Source organism: Carettochelys insculpta, chromosome 4, assembly GCF_033958435.1.
Source record: "Carettochelys insculpta isolate YL-2023 chromosome 4, ASM3395843v1, whole genome shotgun sequence".
In the NCBI taxonomy this organism is placed as follows: domain Eukaryota; kingdom Metazoa; phylum Chordata; order Testudines; family Carettochelyidae; genus Carettochelys; species Carettochelys insculpta.
Genome location: NC_134140.1, coordinates 43,603,538 through 43,625,265, shown reverse-complemented (window position 1 = coordinate 43,625,265; position 21,728 = coordinate 43,603,538). Strand labels below are relative to the sequence as shown.

General features: G+C 41.8%; 1 protein-coding gene across 2 annotated transcripts in view; it reads left to right on the top strand.

The window, feature by feature from the left end:
- Positions 1-11,691, top strand: part of PDS5A (PDS5 cohesin associated factor A) — a 163,556-nt gene extending 151,865 nt beyond the window's left edge. Inside the window, exons 32-34 of one of the 2 annotated variants that reach the window (XM_074992639.1) lie at positions 7,109-7,458; positions 9,097-9,247; positions 10,065-11,691. In XM_074992639.1, coding sequence (XP_074848740.1) covers positions 7,109-7,458; positions 9,097-9,247; positions 10,065-10,100 — 537 coding nt within the window. In that variant the 3' untranslated portion in view covers positions 10,101-11,691. The remainder of the gene's footprint in view (positions 1-7,108; positions 7,459-9,096; positions 9,248-10,064) is intronic. The other variant, XM_074992640.1, reaches the window with a different exon arrangement.
- The last annotated feature ends 10,037 nt before the right edge of the window (positions 11,692-21,728 follow it).

Sequence of the window (21,728 nt, the reverse complement as noted above, 5' to 3'; positions counted from 1 at the left end):
CAATACGCTACATAGCGCTGGTGGCTGCTTAGTAATATCTCAAGGAGTCCAGATAAACCCATACCTCAACAATTGGCCAAACAAAGGGCTGTGTCTAAAGCAGCAAAGGGATCTCAGCCTGATATGTTTCACCTGCCATGATCTGGAATTAATAGTAAACAACAGAAAGTCAACCCTAACACTTAACCCCAGTCATTACAGTTACTAGAATTCATCGGAGTGGTCTTCTACTCCTGAGCCAGAACCTTCCTCTCCGAGGTTCAGTTCAGTTCTGGGCGAGCCTGCAGACCCACCCACCCACCCACCCATGCTACGGCATGTACTTGCCTGATCTGACATGCATGTCTCTGCCTCAGGCCCCTTCAGACATGGCATGGACAAGATAGATAGCCTGAATCCGGAGTGAAGTACTCTTCTCCTTTACTTCATGGCAGAATCCCACAGCAGTGATGGAAAGAGTCCTTTTGCGGTAACCTCCTCGATAATTCTCGTCTCCAGTGCCTTTCACCTGGGGAGAAGGAGCACATCTGGATGGTCTCAGCCCTCAAAGTCACTGGTCCAGTCCTGTTCATGCCCTTCCTATCAATATGAGAGCGCTCAGGGCAGTTTGTGGGGCCTGCAAAGCCTTTTCACCTCAGATTCAAGATAGAATGGTTAAGATAATGGCCATCTTCTTCTATATCAACATGCAGGGCGGAGCCAGGTCATCTGCCCTATGCCAAGAAGCCCTGTGGCTTTGTCTGCAACACTACGTGTATTTTGTGGCAGCTCACCTTCTACAGTGAACCAAGAATGCTCTCGTGCACCACCTCAGCAGGACATTCTCATTTCTCCACGAATGATCCTGTTACTCAGAGTTGGTCAGTTCCTTCTTCCACAAATGGAGAACTCCCCAGGTGGACCTGTTTGCATCCAGACACAACAGGAAATACTAAATCTTCTCAACTGGGGACATGGACAGAGGATTTCTCTCAAACACTTTTCTATTCCTGAAGTCTGGAATTCTAATGTATTCGCCCATCCCCCCCACTGTAGTACTTGCTAGGATGTTCACAAAGATCAGATAGGACAGAGTGGATTTCCTGCTATGGCAGCTCACATGATCGCCCCTCCCCCACTTTGACTCTGAGACTCTGTGCTCTCTCCTCCTTTCTTGAAGGTTGCAATTAAGAATTGTCATGACATCAGCCCACTGAGTGAGAGAGATTCAGGCACTCATTTCAGCAAACCATGTTTAGCAGTTCCATTAGGAGTCTGAAGGACTCTAGCCTTCTACATTGACAGAACCAGGTCATTTTGTAAGCCAACAGAATTATTCATTGCAGTGGCAGACAGAATGAAAGAATCCTCTGAAAGAATTTCTTCTTGGCTCATGGCCTGCAAGTGAAGGTGCCACTTCTGGCAATTGTCACTGCCTATTCTACCAGTGCACAGGCCTCCTCCAAAGCCCTTCTGGATTACGTGCCTATACAGGACATCTGCAGAGCAGTCGTCATAGTTTTATGTCCCGCTGTGTGTTGACCCAGCAGACCTGGAATGATGCCAGCTTTGGCAGGGCTGTACTGCAAACCTCTAAACTTTGAACTCCGAGCCAACCTCCAAAGATACTGCCCATGAATCATCTAAAATGGAATTGACAAGAGCTAGTGCTTGAAGGAAAAAAACAGTTACCTACTTTTCATAACTGTTATTCTTCAAGATGTGTTACTCATGTCCATTCCATTCTTAAACTTCCTACCCTGCAGTTGGACTTACGAAGAATAAGTAACTGAGAGGGCACAAGGCCAGTAGCACCTAATATATTTCTGCATGAGAGCGCTACTCTAAGGGCTGCCAAGCCAGCCCTATGGCTACCCTTAAGGCAAAATCTCCAGCAATTGTGTACATGTGCGCGTGCGTACCTTAAGTGGAATGTACATGAACAACACATCGTGAAGAACAGTTATGAAAGGCAGGCAACCATGTTTTCCTTCCAGCATTAAATATTTTTGTATCTACTGGATTATGCCACAACCCAAAAGACCATTGTTTTGTTTTGTTTTTTTTAAATTTCCTTGAAATTTTTTAAAGCAGAAATAAACTGCTTATAGAATACAAATTTTTTAAAAAATCCAATGTCAGTAGTACAACTTTGTGATTTATGGAGAAAAGAATGGACACTTGATTGAAACTGCTGTGTTAATAGGTTAATAACATAAATAGTTAGGGTTTTTCCACAATTTTTAGGCAGAGATGTAAACAAGCATTTAAAGTATGTACAGTAAACTTTACATGTCCAGCAGCCCCATGACTGGCAGGTTGCTGGATATTTAAGTAGTCTGCATAATAGAGAGGTCTACCTGGCAGTGCATAACACTAAAGGAAAACAAGATTAGATATTAGGAAACTAACAAAAATGTATGTAATATATTTTATTTTCTAACAGTAGTAGTATTGCACACTGTAAACTTATACTTTATTTGCTGTATTTGTTTTGATTTACTTTCACTATACTATACTTATGGAAAGCATAACTAAAATTTACTTATGGCTAAAATGCTGGTTATTTGAGAGTTCCAGATATGAAAGAGTTTACTGTATTTTGGAAAGAGCATAATCTTTATTCATAAAGGTTGAAGATGCTGTCATATAACATTATTTATAGTGTCCCACCTATACCTTTTCCAAAACTTTAAACAATCTTTCTGAAATTTCACAATCATGAATTTTTGCCAGGGTGGAATTTTTCTGTAAAGTTTAAGACAAATTGGACAGGGCATATGGGAGATAAGACAGTTCAAAAAAGTAAGTGTTCCTGCTCTTCTGAAAAAATGTCTTTGGTTGAGATTTTCAAAGATAGGGTGCGCATCAGTAACCTTTCTGAAATGGAGTGCCAAAACTTGACTGTTGACTTCTAGGTACAGTCCAAATGCTGGTGACATCTTTGAAAGTCACTAGTAATCCTAATTACAATAGTCTCATTAAATAAATTAAGATCAGAGCTTCACCTTATAAGTGTCAAGTATCAGAGGGGTAGCCGTGTTAGTCTGGATCTGTAACCGCAACGAAGGGTCCTGTGGCACCTTATAGACTACGTGGTGTTTGGTAGCATTAGCCGGTCCTTTGTTAAACCACAAGTGGTATGGCTTTGCACAAGCTCCTGTCTGCCTGAGGGAGGAGGGGCAGAGATGAGCTGCTGCCTCAGATGCCGATGAAAATCAGCTCATGTGTCACTCTTGGCAGTCACGGCTTGCTGACCCCAATATAGAGTTTTTAGGTATACAGAGCCCATTAACATCATAGGGTGTTTGTAGCTAAATTACCCAACTGGTTTTGCAAATCTCAATCCTTCAGCATGATTCCAAGATGTCTTCCTTAAGACAAGACCAAATTTATTCTAAGCTGTTGCTTGTGGTGCGAACTTGTACCATTTACTTAGCAGGGTTTTTCAAGATAATTTCATTATTAAGGACACTTTGTAGTCCTGTGTCCACATGTGTACTTTTTAAATTGAAGTGGTCTACAATAACTAGAGGTTAGTTTTCTAACCTGCTCTTAAAAATCATGTACTTTGCAACTCCTTTTATAGGAATTTGCTGTACTCTGTCTGCATCAGCCATGCTTCATTCCTAAGGAATGTATTTCACAGAAACGTATATTAGGAAGCCTGCATCCACATATAAGTGTAAGGCAGAAGATTAGGTTTATAGCAAGAATGCCTGAATTCTATTCCCAGTTCTGCCATTGCTTGACCTTAAAGTTCCCATTTTGTAGGTCAGACAGTTTTTAAAAAAAAAAAAAAAAAAAAAAAGCCCTAACTAGTTATACAATGCTATCCAAATAGTGACTGAACCAAAGATTGCTATGAATGTAAATGTTTGTCTAATAACGTATTTTATAAAATCTATTTAATCTCTGTCCTTTCTTTTTGATTGTTACAAATTATTGAAAATTTACTATGTTGAATTATTTCTCTATATGATATAAATTATATATAATTATTATTACTTTTCAATTTTAAGGAGCTTTCAAGAACAACTTGTATATAACCATTATGACTAAAATACAGAAAATATTTTTTTTTCTCAGGCACTACTAAAAATAATGGAACTCTGAGCAAGAGAGAGTTTCAGACACAGCATTTAACCTACGGTGAAGTGTTTTAATGGATGTGTTTTAAATTACATGAGAGGACCAGATGGCATGGTGATAAATGATATAGATTTTTTTAAAAAACAGATAAACAGAAACGTCTTAATTTTTTACCTTTTTTTTTTTTTTTTTTTTTTTTTTTTTAAAAGGCAGAATTAGTGCTGTTTCCATGTGTCTGGCAAAAAAAAAACAAACACTTGAAAATACTTAGGTTCTTGAGTTTTTATTATTGTATAGCAGTGGTTTTCAGCCTGGATTTCCTCCTTCTCCTCCCTGCCCCCCTCCAACTTCAAACCCTATGTCCCCAGCCCCACCCCAAAATCTGCATCTCCAGATAGAGCCCTCACCCTTTCGCACACCTAACACCCTTCCCCAGCCCAGATACCCCTTTCACCCACCACTCAGAACTGCTTATTTCTGGTCCCACCCCAGAGTCTCCATCCCAGAGCCCATACCCCTCCCCCACCTTGCTTCCTCCTATACCCTGAATTCTTAGCTAACCAAAATATTTAACCAGAACCCTCTATCCCCCCAGCATGCCAAATAACAAAGCTTTTGCTATATAATGTTCTGTATTACTTAGTGGAAAATTAAGAGATGGTTGCAGAATGATGAACTTGATTAGGAAGTTTTTATGTCATAGGTGTCATTTTAAGTCTGATGGCATCAGTCTAATTTTTCTTTTTGCTTCTGGTATTAAGAAATAAATTGTATTATAATACCTGTATAGTGCAAACTAGGAGATGGGAAACCATCACAATATTGCTGATAATCCAAAGTTCAGACTTCTGTGTTCTATTCATAAGTTAGCTAATAAAAATGGCATCAGCTAAGAACATTAGAATGGCCATACTGAGTTAGACCAAAGCTCCTTCTAGCTCAGTATCCTGTCTTCTAGCGATGACCAATGGTGAGTGTCCCAGAGGCAATAAACGGAACAGGCAATCAAATGATCCATTGCCCATTCCCGCCCCTGATAAACAGAGAAGGGACACCATCGCTGCCCATCTTGGCTAATAGCCATTCATGGAGCTATCCTCCATGAATATATCTAGCTCTTTGTGTATTCTGTTATTGTCTTGGCCTCCACACTATCCTCTTGCAAGGAGGTCCACAAGTTAAATTTGTGTTGTCTGAAGAAATATTTCTCTTTTATTTGTTTTAAATGTGCTGCATACTAACTAACTTTGGTGACCCCTAGATCTTTTCCTTATATTCTTTCTCTGCATCAGTCATGATTTTATAGACCTCTATCATATCTCCCCTTAGTCATCTCTTTTTTCAAGCTGAAAAGTCCCAGTGTTGTTAATCTCTCCTTTTGGGGCAGCCATTTTTTATCTCTAATAATTTTTGTTGCCCTTTTCTGAGCCTTTTCCAATTCCAGCATATCACGTTTTGAAATTAGACAAGCAAATCTTCACACAGTATTCAAGATGTGATATACCATTGATTTATATCATGGCAATATGGTATCTTCTGTTTTCTTATGTATCCCTTTGTTAATGATTCCCAACCTTGTTTGCTTTTTTTAACTCACCTCTTCACATTGAGTGGATGTCAATCATGGCTACGGTTACACTTGCGAGTTTTTTAGACAAAACTCGGGGAGCACCTACATGCAAAACGTAGACAAAAAAGCCTTTGTAAATGCTCCCTGGGGGGCCCTTTTGTTGATAGAGCAAATCAAAAGAGCTGTCTACTTTTATGTGTAGACTTGATCTGTAGACAGAAGTTTTGTCAGAATACCTCTTCCAACAGAGATTTCTGTAGAAAGATCACTGTAGTGTAACTGTAGTCCATGACTCTAAGATTTTAAACTCTCTTGTGTGGTAGCAGCTAATTTAGACCCTATCATTTTATATGTATAGTTGGGGGTATGGTTTCCAATATGCATTACTTTAAATTTATCAGCATTGAATTTTATCTGCCATTTTCTTGCCCACTCACCAGTTTTTTGATATCTTTTTGAAGCGCTTTGCAGTCTGTTTTGGACAGGAGCAACAGGGACTAGTCATTGTATTTTTAAGCAAATGAATAACTAGGGGTTTTCAGAGTATACACAAAATAACGTAAATAATTTCACTGGGGCTGTTGTCATGGTAGATTCATGATGGTAACAGTCATCATCTTAGGTAATGCTTCTTGAAAACCCCTCTCTGCTTCTCTATGTGAGAAGTGCTGGCAGCTCTTCCAGGGGTCACCGATTAGATGGCCACTAACATCTTCTCTCCTTTGCCCCTGCTGAATTCATTACCCAGCCCTGCTCTATGTAAGAGGAAAAGCCCTTCAGCCCCATGCCCACCCCCCCACACCTCTCCTCTCTGTATCAAGTGAAAGTCGCAAAAAATGAGGATGGAAGATAAATCCCCATGCTCCAGTTCCCTCCCCCTCACTTTACCCAAACCTGTTCTTTGTCATGGAGTGGGTTCTGAAAGGATTTGTTTGTTTATTACTGTCACTATCACAACCACCACCGCAGCTTTAGTGGATATTGGTCTCAGAAATCCATCTACTGAAGTAAGCCCCTTTTTGCTGCACTAATGTTTTGTTTCTCAGGAGTCATTGTTTACTGCCCCTGTAGTAGATCCCCTATTGATGGGCAGAGAGACAGTGAAGGAACATGCTTCGTAGGACCATGGTGGGAAGTACTACAGTCCTATTGTAATCTGAGCTCCTTTCAAACTAAATGAAGTTACTTGGAGATTGAAAAAAGTGTACTGTATTATACATTGTAAGTTTCCTTTATTAAACTTATTGAAAGCAAATTATGCCAAAAAGTTCCATTTGTTTTTTTTCCCCCCCACTTGAACAAGCCAAATATGTTGGGTGGGTGTTTTTGTGGTTTGTTGCATATTTGCTTCTCAGATTCACGCTTTTGTCTGAGGTAGGTAACAGTTATAGCCTGGCCTTTGGGGATCTCTTGTTTGTTTGTTTGTTTTGTTTTTTGTTCAATAGGAATTTTTCTTTTCTTTCCTAGGAGATTAATTCTGATCAGGCTACACAAGGAAACATTAGCAGTGAACGTGGGAAAAAAAGAACAGTGACAGCTGGATCAGAAAATATCCATCAAAAAACAGAAGAAAAAAAAGCAGATGAATCAGGATCTCCAGCCCCTCCCAAACCTAGGAGGGGGCGTCCACCAAAGTCTGAAACTCAGGGCACCACAGTAAAAAATGATGAAACAAATAAACCCTCTAGCAGGGGAAGAAAAAGGGCAGCAGTCAGTCAAGAAAGTTCAGGCAGTTTAGAGGCAGGTAATGCCAAAGCACCAAAACAGGACGTAGCAAAAAAAGCAACACCAGCACAAAGACAAATTGATCTACAAAGGTAAACATTGCATTTTTCCTACCCACAAGATACAAAAGTAATATATTCAACAAAGGGTTAAACAGTCAAATAAACCAAAACATTTACAAATAACCAGCATCATGGCTGAGCCTATTGCAGCATGAAATATATTTCTTCCTGGTATATCGTCAAGAGTAAATCTGTGTGTATGGTATGAGAACAAGATTCAGAGCACTGAATATGGTATATCAGAGCAGAAATCATATCCTCGTCTGCATCATATTTCTTGACTGTGGTGCTTCCCTTATCATCATCATCATTAGTCTATCAAAGAGCTAAGAATGTTAGAACTGGGGTTTTTCACACCATTTACTAAAGCAAATATACACATGCTCTAGCTCAGGATTCTGCTCTGGTCAGTTGGCTAACAAATGTTAAAAGTATGTTTGATAAATGAAATAGTTTTAAAAAAAAAATGGGTTTGCTCGTCAATTCATGTCCTTTCTTCAAACCACCACTTGTCTAAAAATATTTAAAAAAGCAAATGGATAACAGAAATTGAAACTGCGTTCACCAAGCAATTATTTCACCTTGGTACAGCTATGCCCCTTTTTCATTCTCTGTACATGTGCTTTGATTTGTGCATTCACTGAATAGTCTTTACATGTGAAACAACTTTACATACCAGAGATAAACATTCAAAAATGCGAAGAATTGGTTTAGCACAACTTTGCATGCTTATCTGCAAATATTTTTTTTAAATATAAGAACCTATAAATTGTAAAAACATGCTAAATAAGTTTCTGGTCAAAAAACTTTTAGCTTAACCCAAAATAACCATTTGACTATTTGTTAGCAGTTTACACAGCAAGATCTTTAAAAAGAGCTTGCCAAGATCAATTAAATTAAATTAAATATAATTTTAAAGTGCAAAAAATAGAGCAAGAAATTAATTTTTTATTAAGATGGATGTTGTGTCTTGAAAAACAGGCCAAAAATCACAAGGCCCATGATTGTAATCATTATTAATATAAATATAAGAATTGTCATACCAAAATAGAGAAAATCATGTTTGTGACAACATCAATGTAGGAGGTGAAGGGATTGCTTACTGGGACTATGGTTTCTAGTTTTTAACTAAATTCAGTCTGTATGGGACAGAATGAGATCTTCCCCAGCTTTCCCATCTCTCAGTGAGGCTGAGACTTCTGTCAACAGAAGTTTTGACAACAGAGCATGTGTCCAGACTGCATTCTGTTGACATTCCTGTCCACCTCGTTACACGAGGAAGACGGAATGTCTTGACAGAGAGGGGGTTTCCAAAATTTGGCTCGTGTAGATGGTTCAGATGTCAGGAAAGCCTCTCCCAATAGAACTGTTGGCAAAAGATACACAAATGGCAGTGCACAGTTTGTGTAGCTTTTGCTGAAAGTTCCTTGGAGCCTGAGACACTTGCTTGAAATGACACACAATGGCCCTAGAATCCACAAAGGGTCATATTAGCATACAATCAAAAAAAAACAAACCCCACGCCCTCTGTATTTTACAGTTTTCCTTGAAATTCTGTGGTATTTAATTTTCATATACTTAAACAAGCCATGCGTCTAATAGCTTCTTTTGTAGTATGTATAAACACAATTATTCCGAAAGGAATACCAAAATGTTAACATTTTTCAGAAGCCAGGTGCTGGGAAGTGACGGAGATTCACTGTTGGAGATAGAATCAAGCCCAGGATACTCACCAAATGATATGGATCGTTTTAAGGCTTGTGAGAGCAGCCAGGAAGATAATGAGGATACAGAGATAGCAGAGAGAGGCTTCCTTAAGGTGCAGCAGGGAAATGTGCAGGGCTATTTTATATTTTTATTGTAGTGTGTGCAGTAGGGAACCAAGAAATCCCATTTTCCTTCTATAAAAATACCTTTGAGCGTGAGACATCACAAAATCTTTGCTTTGATGGTTAATCATTATATGGGGATATCAGAAAAGTATTTGCTGAGTTACTTGCTTTTAGATAAGAGTTCAGTGGTAATCATTTGTAGACTTGAATTCTTAAAGAATTTGTTTTAAGTTATTCTTCCTATGCTACATCAACGGTTCTCAGACTTCATTGAACCATGATCCCTTTCTGACAACAAAATTACTACACGCCCTAAGGTGGTGGTTGGCCTGAACCCCGTTGAATGAGGGGGTGAGGGAAAAGAAGGTCTGAACCCAGGGAGGGTGGAGTTGGGCTTCAGCTTCAACCCTGGGTCACAGCAAGTCTAATACTGGCCCAGGCAACACACTGTGGGGACCCACAGTTTGAGAGCCACTGTACATTAATTCAATTTGATTCAACAATGGAAAATGTTACTCAGTTATGGAAATCAAAGAATATGTTCTTATTCAGGTTTCTGTCTCACAAATTTTGGCTAAAATGTGAAAATATATAGTAGGGAAATGTAGACTTACTGCACCAGTGCTGAGATCGTTCAGAAAAGGTACAATATAAAGCTGGAAGATTTAAAATCACAAGAGAAGAGCCAAGCATATTGTAGCAACTTAAGTGTACTCATTGGAGAAGGGTGGCTTTTATGCTTCAAAAGTGATTGAATTTTCTTTACCCAAATATTTAACTCTTATTTTCTTTTCTCCACATAAGGTAAAAAGAAAGCTTACTCGTAAAGGGAGGAAATGAAGGCCAAATAATAAAGGCAAGCTCCAAGCTTCTTCAAAAACTAAGATTTTGAAATTTCCTATACAGCAACTGAAATTACTTCAAACACACACATCTTTCAGCTCTGAAAACAGAAGGAAAACTATGCTTCCCTTTTACATGAAATTAATCCTTCTCAATGGAAATGTAATGCAGAAACTCTTGAAAAAGAGGCTAAAAGCATCTGTACTTATTTCCCCAGAGACTTTTTTTTATGAAAAGTCAATAATTAAGCAAATTGCTTAACACTTGGTTCAAGTTTCTGCATATCTGGAGTTTAAAAGTGTTTTACTCCATTAATTCTCATGCTGCATTTTTTTAAAGAAAGTCAAAGGAGGTCCTTTTACTGACAATGAAAATTCATGATCCTAGAGCCAGGTTATTCCCATGTTTCACAAGAAAAGTAGAAGTCTACTGAATGGAAACAAGAATAGTGGAAAATCACAAGAAATACTTCTTTGCTTTACTTTTGAAGACTGTTTTATGTATAATTCTTTCCGCCTGCCTACTTTTCTGCAAAAATAAGGTGTACAGATTTCAGTTCCCTGCTATGAAAAGTCATGTGGTGGCAATTTTATAAATGTTGCTTTTTGGTTTTTATCAGAGTGGGAAAATAATCACTTAAAATTATTATTGATTTGCAAGTAGACATTTCATTTTTAATTTTTCCTCCACTTTAGTTTAATATAATTTGCAATAAATGTACATATTGATGTTTGTTTTATAAAAACATATATCACTTTTAAGTGTTTTTACTCCAGCAATTCTGTTGGAATATTCAAAATTTTAAAGGAGTAAAGACAGTCCAGCGTTTGATTTTATAGTGTCACCAGATTTTTATTATTGATGTAAAAAAGTCAATTTTTAAAAACAGTTGGACTTCGGCAGCTTTTAAGGAAAGTTGGAAATGTTTAGGATTGCTCTCAATTTTAAGCATTGTGATGGTTGGAAGTAAGTCTGTTTTGCATTTTGTCTTCCTGTTCAGGCTCATTTTTAATGTTTATTTTAGAAAACCGTTGCATCAATATTATGTTTCCTGGCATCATTCAGCATAGATACAGTGTACACTTTTATGTACACATGATCATATTTAAGTTTGTTGCATAAAATAAATGCTTCTAGGTGTCATTTGGTGGTCCTTTTTTCATTCCCGCTAAGCCTAATTATTGTGCATCTGTGTACAGTCCTGTCCACAGAAACATTGCATTTGAGCAAATAGGCCATGTGTAGAAAGGCATGTAGTCAAAGAGGGGAACTTTGCATCTGAAAAGACTGGTTGATCTGTTTTGGGTAAATTATTTTTTCATGCCTATAGAATAAACATTGCGCTGTGACTCAGGGGGACTGGTTTCTATTTCTGGTTCTGCCGTTGGTTTGTTAGGTGACCTTGAGAGCGTCTCATCTCGCTTCAGTCTCCCATTTGTAAAAAGAGGATTGTTTTACTTCTTTTGTAAAATGTTTTGAGATCTACTGATGAAAAATGCTATGTAAGAGCTACAGTATATTCTTTACTATGATCCACTTGTTGAAGGAATGCTTACTGAAGTGTTACTCTGTTACTCTACTCTAGTGTTACTCTATGTTAAATTTTTATCTTTGTCTATTCTCAGAGTGGTAGTTCTTTACTGATAAAGTTTTGTGTTTGTCTTTGCACAGGTCAGTATTTACATCTTAGGGGTTCTAGAGCAATATGAAAACCTCTGACATTAAAGGAGTTTTATGTTTATATTACTATAAATATACTTATATATTAAAGGGACATTGTCCAGTCCAAAGTCATAATAGTTAAACTTTTATCTTGTAGCAATAGAGTTTAGATTTCTAAAACTCCGTGAATTTTTGAAATCTGTTCTACTCTTCAGCATACGTCTTGTTTACTTTTGACACCATAGTCAGTTTTCCTGAGTCTCATGCCAAAGGTCAGATAAACTATTTTTGCTGACTTGTTTACAATTTAAAATATTTCTACAACAACTAGGCTTTTGGATACTGTTTTAAAAATTACAAAATCTATATTTTCATTCTAAATTACAGTCTCTGATAGTGTCCCTTTTACGGTTATTAGGAATCAGAACTTTACATGCTTTTATAAATGTGTAATTCAAAAGTCTGAAAAGTTAGAGATTTTAGAAAATGGATGTTTGAACTTCTCTATTCTTTTTGATCAGTTTAAATACATTTACATTTAAATACATTTGATCAGTTTAAATACAGCCACTGGCAAGCTCAGGTTGCTGAAGTAATATCAAAGGTTTACCATAAACTTCTAAATTAACGTTGAGTTTACTGTTGTACACAGTAAACTACATTTTACTTGGTTGGTGATCAAGCAATTTTAATTTTGTTCCTGATTTTGTCTAATCTTGAACTTCTGTCCAGTGTTTATTTGAAGATCATTGTTATGATGTAGAATTTATTGATGCTAGCCTCAATGTTATAGGTGGAACACTGGAATCCCAGTGCTCTTGATACATGTTTTCCTTAGGATATACGAGCAATATTTTGGTTCCTCAAAAGCCTTCCGAAATTTATTTTAAAACTTAAACAAATCCTGTGTTATGCTCTCTGGGACCAAATTTGAGGGGACTAGAGTTTCCACTTCTTTTCTGCCGTCAGGAATACTTTCCTAACAGAATCACTGAAATTCATCAGCTCCCTTTTTCACACCTAGTCTTGTCCCCCACATTGTGGAAGAATGATAGTCTTCTACGAAAAGTGAGCCACAAAAAGAATGTTCTTTTCCAGCTCAAATCACTGGATATCTTTGAAAAGCTTAAATACCAAAGGAAAACAGCTCCCCATTCATTCTCACTTAGGATTTTAGGGGCAGTGAGCAGGGAGTGGTGAGAAGCAATTCACCAGTGTGTATCACTCGCACTTTCTAAGGGTACTGGAAAATTCCCATGTCTTGGGTTTCCATCCAGCCGACTCATTTTATTTTCCCCTGCATGCATGTTGAATCCTAGTTCTGTAGAATTCCTATGGGACGTGAAGAGGTAAGACTGTAAGTGGTACTTATTGCCCACAACTTATGCAAAGAAATTGTAAGCCAAACCCTTTTCTGGCAGTTGTCCTTTTCTCTCATGTGGCAACTTGAAAAACCATTTTAAAGTTTGAAATCCACTTAGTTAATCCACTCTGTGGCTTCTTTCAGTGATGTGAATCAAGGGTCTCCTTCTGGAGAACGATCATATAGAGGGCTGCAGTTCACTAGATTGGGGTGAGCAAACTTTTGATGTCAGGCCCCACTTTTCATCCCTGCAGTGAGCAGTCCCCCACCCCCAATCTAATGTAATCCAAACTGACAGAAATTTTGGTTATGTTCATAATTAAAAAAAAAAAACTTTTCTGCATGTGTAAGAAAATTAGTATGTGGAATGTAAAAACTTCATTAATGGGTATAGAAATGCGAATACACGTGTAAACCAGTAACATATTTCAGGATTTTTAAGTAGATGGATGAGCCTAAGACCCAGCAGCTGATTATGCTGCATCCCCCTCCCCTTAAAATATTTCACTCCCCCCACTTGCTCACCCCTGCACTAGATGTTGCATGATTTGGACATCATCTCCACGTTCACATATCTGGCTGTTCTTCATTTTCCTTTTATGTGGTAAGTAATAGCAATGCAAAGCTCTAATGTCATTCACTGTGATCCATATCTTTGTACAGGGCATAGTAAAGTCAGGTTGACTGGTCTGTAGAATCCATAATCAGGTCTTGATTTTTAACTCTTTTATTTTATGACCACAGCTTGTCTTTGGGTGACAGTCCTGAAGTTTTAAGTGTTTTGTAAGCCACCTGAACAGGCAGTATATTAAGTTTTGTAGATTTCAAAGGAACAAAGCTGTCTGTCTTGGTGCTGAAGGAGGATGCTAGCACAGCAACCTTTATTAAAGACACTTTCATGACTGAGGAGAGGAAATTTTCTCCTGAAGAAATGATCAACAAAGGTCCAAAGCATTTTTGTTGCAGAAATGAGAGGTATCTCTCCTGGTGTCACCTGCTTCTCAAATACATCATCACAAGGAACCACCCAAGACACTGATGGCACACGAAAAGACAAGTGAGTCTTGGCTATTTCTGATTCCTAAGGACATTGTGAGAATGCAAGCTTGACGAGGGACTAGCCTGCACGCAATCAAATAACAGCATCATAGCCAGTCACAAATCTAGCAGCTTCATACTTGTTTAGTCCCCATAAAATCTGGAAATAGTAATCTTCAAAGGCAAGCTTCTTCTCCCAAGTGAGTTCACCAGAGTCAGGATCTGATGGTTTATTCATGCAAGCTGTATGGATACTCCTCAAGAGGTGAGTGCTGGGCAAATGTTCCCTGCAAGCCCATACAACAATTCCTGACCTCCTAAAGGGAACTACTGCAGAGAAATCTAGAGATATTACTTCTGCCAATAAAAGTTGGGGAAAAAAAATCTAGCATGGTGGAACTAGCAGTCATCCTTGACTCAGCTCCTTTTTGTAACATCATCATGAAGACAGGTTAGTACATCTCTGCAGGGCCCCTGGTCATCCCAGACCTCATCCTACAACACCAATGGATAGGGACTCAGGGCAGCTATTCTAGAACTGGTACAATTAATTCCCTGTTCAGAGTAAAGTTGGTTAATGCTGAACTGTCAAATGAGAATTAAATGTGAACAAGCCTGAACAAGCTCAAGGAGCCAAGTACCTCATTAATGAGAGGGCAAGGAGAAGGTCTTGAAGCAACCTGTTCCCTACACCATCTTGATAGTAGTTGTTACTTCAGGAAGATTGTCCCTCATGGCAGATTGCCATAACAGTGTTTCATAAAGATTCTTATGCACAAGTCTGATCCCATGTTCCTTATGCTCAGAGTAGTTTCACAGTTCCATATGAACTGATTGATTCAACTACCATTTTTTTTTCCCAAGCCTGCCTGACCCCTAGGAGGAAGCTAAATTTTAAGCACACTCAACAAAGGCAGAGCATTATTAAATAACCTTAACAGATGTACAGAAATGAAGGAACACACTTCCACAGTTTGTGAACTTTGCTGAAAGGGTTAAAGGTAAGGAAATGTCCTTTCAGAGATGGACAACCATATAAGGAGATGTTTGCCAGATTAGTTCCATGTTGTCACAGAGTTTATTCCACTAGAGCATAAGCAGCCTGTGTTGCTTATTTGAAGAATATCCCTGTTCCAGAAATGGGGGTATCCGGCTGACATTGTTTAAATAGGGCTCCTAATACATAGCTCCATGCACACAGACAACTTTGTGATAGTCATGAGGAATGAAATCCATGTGGACAATCACTCGAAGAAAGAATTACAGTAATTGTGGTGCTTGTATTGTCCACGTGGCTCCCATGACCCAGCCTTGTTACCCATTACAAGTCCCACCCCAGTGGGAGTCTGTATTGTGGAGGAGCTGGCTGGAGGTGTGCCTAGAGTGGGCAGGTCTGCAGCTGAGCCAGGCACTTGAAGGCCAATTAATTCAGAATAATAGACCATAGCCAGCACACTGGCACTATTTTAAAAGAACTATTTTGAAATAAGTGCTTACTCCTCTCAAAACCAGAAATACATTATTTTGACATAACTCCTCTAGTGAAGACCAGGGCTGAGGAACAGTGGGCTCATTCTACCTTTTCCACCAGATGGAGATTTGGGGGACATCCAAGTATTGTCCCAGCCAACAATACTGACCATGCACATCTGGATTGGAATTCATGTAGACAGCAAATCTTGAAGAACCACAGTTATTCTTGGGTAATTTAGTCATACTTTCACACTGCTGCTGTCATGTGAATAAACAAAGGGCTTCATTTGAGGTCAGTACATTTTCAACAGTATTAATCCACACAATTTTTAAAAGATAGTTTATTGGGCTATCGGTATGGAAAAATCTGCAAACCAGCTAATTTAAATAATGCATAAATTGTCAGTTTCATGAAACTTGGTAGCTATGCAAAACCTTCATGCCTTTCCAAGTTGTGCTCTTTCCTTTGCCAGCTGTACAAAGAGAACATGTTCACATATATGCTGTGTTAATGATACTATCAATTATTTTTTAAACTGGGCAGACAAAATGGGACACAGCAAAAAATGATGCTGTTACACAATCAGGAATCCATAGCTTACAGAATGCAGAAGAAAATTGGGTAGTCACTTTCAAAAAAGTAATCACTCCAATTTTGACAGTCTTAAATTCCCTTACTTTGGTGCCAAAAATACATGGAATAAAATATCCTTCCTACTGTTTTGTTAGAAAAATGGACTCAAAGCGGTTTTTCTTTGTTTCTGGTGTGGAATGGGTATTCATCACAAGTTCCTCCTAGTACTACTGAAAGTGGCTGTGCTTTAGAAGGGGAACTGTGATAGTTGGAACTGATAATGGATTTTTGTAACTTTTGTACAAAGCTATGTAACTCTCTATATCTGACGGAGTGATTGGGATCATCCAGTGTAGGCTTTCTAAATGTCATTCCTTTGCTTCTCTTAAGATTTTTCTGCAATGAAAACTGGCCTTTCAAAAGCCTTGAGGTTTTGGGGGGAAGGAGGTAATTTAGGACCCTAATTCTATGGGGATTCAGAGCCCATAATCTATAGGTATAGATTGGGCTCTTGCATCTGAAAGATTTTTATCTTAATCAGTAAAACCACTAATATTTCCCAGATTAGATTACCAAATGTATGCTGCATCTTCTAAAGTAGTGATACTCAAGACTGAGGCTTGAGAGCCACAGATGTCTCCTGTGGCATTTTGCAGCACATATTAAAACACTGTGTGATTTTAATTAGCCAGTCTAAGTTATTAACCAAAGAATGAAACAATTCATGCTACTGTGGCTCTTTTGGGAAATGTTAATTGCTAATTTGGCTGCTGAACCACTGAGGTCTGAGTATCACTGACATAAAGGAAATTGTAATCCTGTATCTACAAAGGCAGAGGGGTTCACACTTCCAGAGGTGGTTACATCTCTCCTGTTGTGTCACAGATATCAAAAGCCACTTCCTCGTTAGGCCAGATTATTGCTATTCACCTCATTAGTAACGATATTGTTCCATTAGAGCACTGTGTAGTGTTGGTGTACACTAAGTAGCTGCCATATTTTGTTCGTGTGGTTGCAGTTCTGTTTGGAATGCGTTGCAAAGCTTGTAGTGACTCTGGAGTTAAAATTATATTTCTCCCTCCTCCCCCAGATCCTTCGTTTGCGCACACATTTCTTCAGAAATTAATTTTTTTCTCTTTCTTGAACAGACTAAAGAGGCTGTTCTTCTTCGAGTGTCCCCGTGGGTGCTCCACATTAGGTGTCGGGCTTGCCCGGCGCCGCAGATCGGATCTTCCAAGCAGTTTCTGCTGGACCGCGCATGCACCGGTGCGCACCGCTCCCTTGCGCGCTCCTGGCCACGTGCGCGATCCGGTCCCCACCAGTTCCTCTTAACCGCCGTCGGCTGCAGACGGAATCCAACTAGGCTACGGCCAAGTTAGCGTATTCAATGGTTTTAACTGTTTTTCTTTAAAGTTTTCAAGTTCTTAGTCTATTGTTAAGTTAGCCAGTTGTTATTTTCCAAAAAAAAAAAAAACAAAAAACAAAACAAGAAACAAGCGGGACGGAATTCAGTCCAGTCCTAGTAACAAGCGGAGCACCGGAGGCCAGGAGCCTAGGGCCATTAGCCCTCCTGCTGTGGCAGGCTATCGGAGAGGGGGAAAACAGCACAGAGAAGGTGCTAATTACCCCATTAACAACTAAAAGACTCACCAACAATGTCCTATTCAGGATCCAAGAAATGTGAGTCTTGCCGAGAGGCAATGCCAGCGTCTGATGGGCACAGTCACTGCATAAGGTGCCTTGGGGAGTCCCATGTCATGCAGAAATGCTCCTTCTGTGTAAAATTAACAGCCAGAGCAAGGAAGGACAGGGAGATGAGGCTTAAAATGCTGCTCTTCGACAAGGCCCTCCAGCCAGACATGCCGGAGCGGCCGCAGCAGGAGGGACCCTCCGGGGCCCATAAAAGGAAAGCTGCCTCCTTCACCCCATCAGCGCAAAAACGGAGGAAAGTCTCCCCAGCCCGATCCCTGCCGGCAGCAACAGCGAGCGGGACGGGAGGAGCGCACAGCCCCTAGCCGCAGCAACAGCTGATCAGCGGCAGCACGGAGAGCCACGTGAAGGCGACTCAGCCTCCGATAATCAAACAGCCGCCCCGCACCGCAGGCAGGGTGGTGGCTAAACAAGCGCTGGTACCAGCGGCACCGACCCCCGGGGAACCAGTGGTGCAGAGCGCGCAGGCATGCAGCCTTCAGGCACCGGAGGACACCGCCCGTGCGGCACCGCCCATGAGCGTGCCGAGCACGGCGTGGACGGGGCTGAGATCCCCTGCACGTCAGGGGGCGGAGCCACCCCCTCAAGGGAGGGGGAAGGATGCACAGAAAACAAGGCACCACAGCCCCTCTCCAGACAGGGCTGCAGAGTTGCTTTCTCTCAGCCCTCCGCTTATGCTGCAGACTCCAACTAGAAGGCAGGGGTCCCCCCTAGCCTACCCGGAGCCCCCGTCTCCATTTTTACAACCAGCCTCGCCCTGGCTGGGACCACCTTCACCCTTCTTGGGGTTTGAGCCGCTGGAGTACTATCACAAATCGCTCTCTCCAGTGTCCCAGGTCTCTCGACGATCTGCTCCCCCAGATGCAGAGGGTATGCATCAAGGGAGTGGTCCAGGTCACCTTCCCAAGAACAGTGCCCATGCTGCCATGGTCGCCCCTATCACGCGGGGCATAGACACCACCGGCAGTCTACCAGGGAAAGATCCCCACAGACGGTCCCGTATCCCCGAGGGCAATTGTGAACGGGGACAGAGACTCAAGTATCTCAGGGGGAACTGGTTATGGAACCCCGAGATTTTCCCTTGCAAGCTTCCAGCGAGCGGATGTACCATCACCAACAGGAACCGGAAGGGTCCAGAGAGGCGTATCCTAGTGGTTCCTCGCTCTCCTCCCCGGACGAGGCTACGGCCCCGGGGGATGTCCATCCTCCGGACGATCTCAAACAGTTTCAAGAGGTGTTTAAGAGGATGGCCTTCACGCAAGGCATCCAGACAGCAGAGGTGCAAGAGAAACACCATAAGCTCCTCAAAAATCTGAGACCTCCGGCCTCTTCCAAAATAGCAATAACGCTTGACGAAGCAATCTTGGAGTCTGCCACTATGATATGGCAGACCCCCGCGACTATTCCACCTGTCCACACGAGAGCGGATAAGAAATACTTTGTGCCGGCGAAGGGCATGGAGTTCCTGTTCAGCCACCCACGACCCAATTCCTTGGTGGTGGAGTTGTCGTAACAAAGATCAAAGACATCTCAATTCAAGACAGGGGGAACAGACAAAGATGCCGAGAACCTAGAGCTGTTCGGCAGAAAGGTCTACTCCTCCTCCACTCTACTGTTGCGAATGGCAAATTACGCAGCGCATCTAGCGAACCATAATTTCGACAACTACACTAGGTTAACCTCCCTCATGGACTCGCTTCCAGAGGACAAGAAACCGGTGCTCAAGGCCATCGTGCAAGAAGGCTACACTGCCTCGAGGACGGGAGTTCAGATCGCCCTGGATGTTGCGGACACAGCAGCGTGCTCCACAGCTACGGCAGTGGTGATGCGAAGGGAGTCCTGGCTCCAGACTTCGGGTATACCGAGGGATCTGCAGGCAAAGATAGTCGATTCAGCAAACAGCTTCTGCGACTCGAAGGGAAGATCAGCTGACTCAGTCCTTCATTCCAGTAAAGATTCAAGAGCCACACTTAGGACCCTGGGGATTTACACCCCTCCATACAGAAAGAAAAAGTACTACCCTCAACAAAGACGGTACCAGTACTAGCAACAGCGTCCCCAGTACCACAGGGGTTACAAGCAAGGGCGACATCAACAGCACTAGCAGTACAGAACTCCCAGGCGACGTTCCCAACAGAGCCGTGCGTCCTCGGGGCAGGGCCAAAGGCCACAAGTTTGACACACAGATCCAGGGCTGTGCCATCACTACCATCGCACAAGGTCATCCGAAGCGGTTATTCCACCATCGCCTCCGACCATTCTACGACCAGTGGCAAAGGATCACCACAGACAAATGGGTGCTGGAGATCATAGCCACGGGGTACGCCATCCCCTTCCAGTCGCTCCCACCGCCACGACCTCTACCCAGGCCCCACATCCAGGAGGCCTCCCACGTAGCGAGGCTCAAGCAGGAGGTAGACCATCTCATGCTCATAGGGGCAGTGGAAAGAGTGCCGGAGCAACTGCAAAGGAAAGGGTTCTACTCCTCACGGAGAAAAAGACAGGAGGCTGGAGGCCCATCTTAGATTTTCGAGGCCTCAACCGGTACCTGCGCAAGCAACGCTTTCGGATGATCACAATCGCCTCCATCCTTACGGCACTAGACGATGGAGATTGGTTCGCAGCCCTCGACTTACAAGACGCGTATTTTCACATAACTATCCATCCAGCTCACCGACGATTCCTCCGGTTCATGGTAGGCAAAGAACATTTTCAATACAAGGTCCTACCGTTTGGCCTCTCCTCGGCCCCCAGAGTCTTCACCAAGACCTTGGCAGTGGTGTCAGCCTACCTGCACAGACGGGGGGTATTTATATTCCCGTATCTGGACGACTGCCTACACAAAGGGGCCTCGAAGGAGGAGGTACTACGCATGATACGCGTCACAGCAGGCATGTTCTCTTCGCTCGGCCTGGTTATCAATCTGGCAAAATCAAAGATAGACCCCACACAGGACATAGAGTTCATAGGGGCACGCATAAATTCTATTACAGCGAGAGTGTATCTACCAGAGACACGCTTTCGGGCCATCGGTTCCCTCGTGCAAGTCATCACCTTCAGCCCTACGGTGCCAGTTCTGACGTGCTTACAGCTGCTGAGCCACATGGCAGCAGCGACGTTCGTAGCACAGAACGCCAGGTTACACATGCGCAGCATGCAGCATTGGCTGGCGAGCGTATACAAACCAGCAGCACACACCGTTCACAGGGTGGTGTCGCCCACAACAGAGGTGCGCAAATCCCTGCAATGGTGGGTAAACCCCAAGAACTTGCTAACAGGGGTACCCTTCCACCAACCACAAATATCGGTTTTTCTTACTACAGATGCCTCCCTCATAGGGTGGGGAGCACACATGGGCGAAGAGGTGGCGCAAGGGCTGTGGTCCTCCACGGAGCAGTCACTGCACATAAATATACTGGAGCTCAGAGCAGTGTTCAACGCCTGCAGACATTTTCGAGACCATATACAAGGCAAAGTAGTCGGGATCAGTACAGACAATAGCTCCACCATGTTTTATATAAATCGGCAAGGAGGAGCTCGGTCCCATGCCTTATGTGCGGAAGCAGTCCAGTTGTAGAACTGGTGCATCGCCAACAATATAACCTTGCAAGCCTCGTACTTACCAGGCGCTCACAATGTGAAGGCAGACCAGCTGAGCAGGCGTTTCGCACTCACGTACGAGTGGCAGATCCGTCCCGATCTGCTACGACCGATTTTTCACGCATGGGGTTTTCCCCAGATAGACCTGTTTGCTACTCAACACAACAAGAAGTGCCCACGATTCTGCTCCAGGGCAGGACTGGGA